This window comes from Alligator sinensis, unplaced genomic scaffold, assembly GCF_000455745.1.
Source record: "Alligator sinensis unplaced genomic scaffold, ASM45574v1 scaffold876_1, whole genome shotgun sequence".
Classification (NCBI taxonomy): domain Eukaryota; kingdom Metazoa; phylum Chordata; order Crocodylia; family Alligatoridae; genus Alligator; species Alligator sinensis.
In genome coordinates, this window is record NW_005841938.1 from 3,363,146 (window position 1) to 3,364,626 (window position 1,481).

The following is a 1,481-nucleotide window of genomic DNA, read 5'->3' on the forward strand; positions in this document are numbered from 1 at the left end:
GTGCAGGCACTCGCACCCCGTGTGGGGCTGTCCGGAGCTGGCACAGGCAGCCCCATGCAGGCTGCAAGCAGCTGTAGCATGGGGCACCGGGCGTGGGCGGGGAGGAGCCACTTACCCCACCACCCGCACTCCTTCCCTGCCCAGCTCAGAAACCGCAGCTGGGGCTTCCAGCTGGGGGGCAGGCCCTGCTTTTGTGGGAGCCTGCCGGGCTTCCCCATTTTTGACAGGAACCAAGGGCAGAGAAATATTAATTTCCTACATTTTTTTTTAGGGGCCCCGTGGGCTGGATAGAATGACCTCGTGGGCCAGATCCTGCCCGCGGGCCGTATTTTGCCCACCCCTGATTTAATGTGTACTTGTTTTTTTTAAGTGACCTTTTGAGCCCTTGTACATGCAATTGAGCTACATGCATTTTATGGTTGATACTCGCACCTTTTTAGATGTATAGATGCTAACCATCTTACCAGCCTCTTATTAACTATTACAGTCTCGTCCAAGCTTTCAGATCATTCTATTTACGTTAAAAGTTGCAATCATATATTTAGATATGCAAAGGGAAAAGACAACAGAATAGATTAACTGAAGCAAACTAGAAAGATGATGAAATTCACTTACTGCATGTGTGTAGCAGTTAGCAGCATGTTCATAGCAAGTAGGTTTGTAGCGGCTATTTGCTGGAGCTGGGTGGTTCATGAACCTGTTGAAATAAATGAGGAAAAAAGGTCAGCAACTACCCCAAAGCAGTGCCTAAGCAAGAAGGTCTGCCTTCAACCTAGTAACATTAAAAACAGCAAGCCATGTTTAACATTTCTTGACATAGATTCTTTAAAAATAAAATATACACCTGAAAACTGAGGTCAAGAGAAAATGCATTAAACCAGTGGTTCTCAAGCTGTTTTTTTCACGGACCACTTGAAAATTGCTGAGGGTCTCAGCGCACCACTTAATAAACTTTTTTTAGTCCTACAAATCAAAGCACACAACTCCTATTTTAATATCAGTAGTCTTACCAAGTACAGATATTCTCAATTGTTCTGCAACCTTTCTGTGGACCACCTGAATGGAGCTTGTGGACCAGTGGTGGTCCGCGGACCATGGTTTGAGAACCTCTGCATTAAACAAATGTGTGCGCATGTGCCCATCTAACTAAAGAGAAATAAATCCCCACGTATATAAGGCTCTTTGCATTTAGTAGCCTTTGCATTCACGATCAGACTCTCACCGTTCCCTCGGATTGTTCAAACGACAAGTAAATATTTCGTCTTTATTAACATATACAGGGGCAGCAGCTCCAAGGAAGGGCAAAGAGAAACCCTGATCCATATATAACTCTGATTTTAATATGTATCCTCTTCTCTACAGCCCCAGCAGGCTTCTCTCATGATATGCAACTGTTAGAAATGAACCTTTTGGAACTAGGACAACTCGGATATTGCTGTTTCTACGTTTCTAAGAGGCTCCTGTTCTTTTGGTCCAAGTGA

At 44.6% G+C, this 1,481-nt stretch overlaps 1 protein-coding gene across 2 annotated transcripts in view; it reads right to left on the reverse strand.

The window, feature by feature from the left end:
- The window catches only part of MMD (monocyte to macrophage differentiation associated), a 17,717-nt gene extending 16,893 nt beyond the window's left edge, over positions 1-824 (reverse strand). The window contains exon 1 of one of the 2 annotated variants that reach the window (XM_014518073.2): positions 616-824. In XM_014518073.2, coding sequence (XP_014373559.1) covers positions 616-693 — 78 coding nt within the window. In that variant the 5' untranslated portion in view covers positions 694-824. The remainder of the gene's footprint in view (positions 1-615) is intronic. The other variant, XM_014518074.2, reaches the window with a different exon arrangement.
- Positions 825-1,481: the final 657 nt, after the last annotated feature.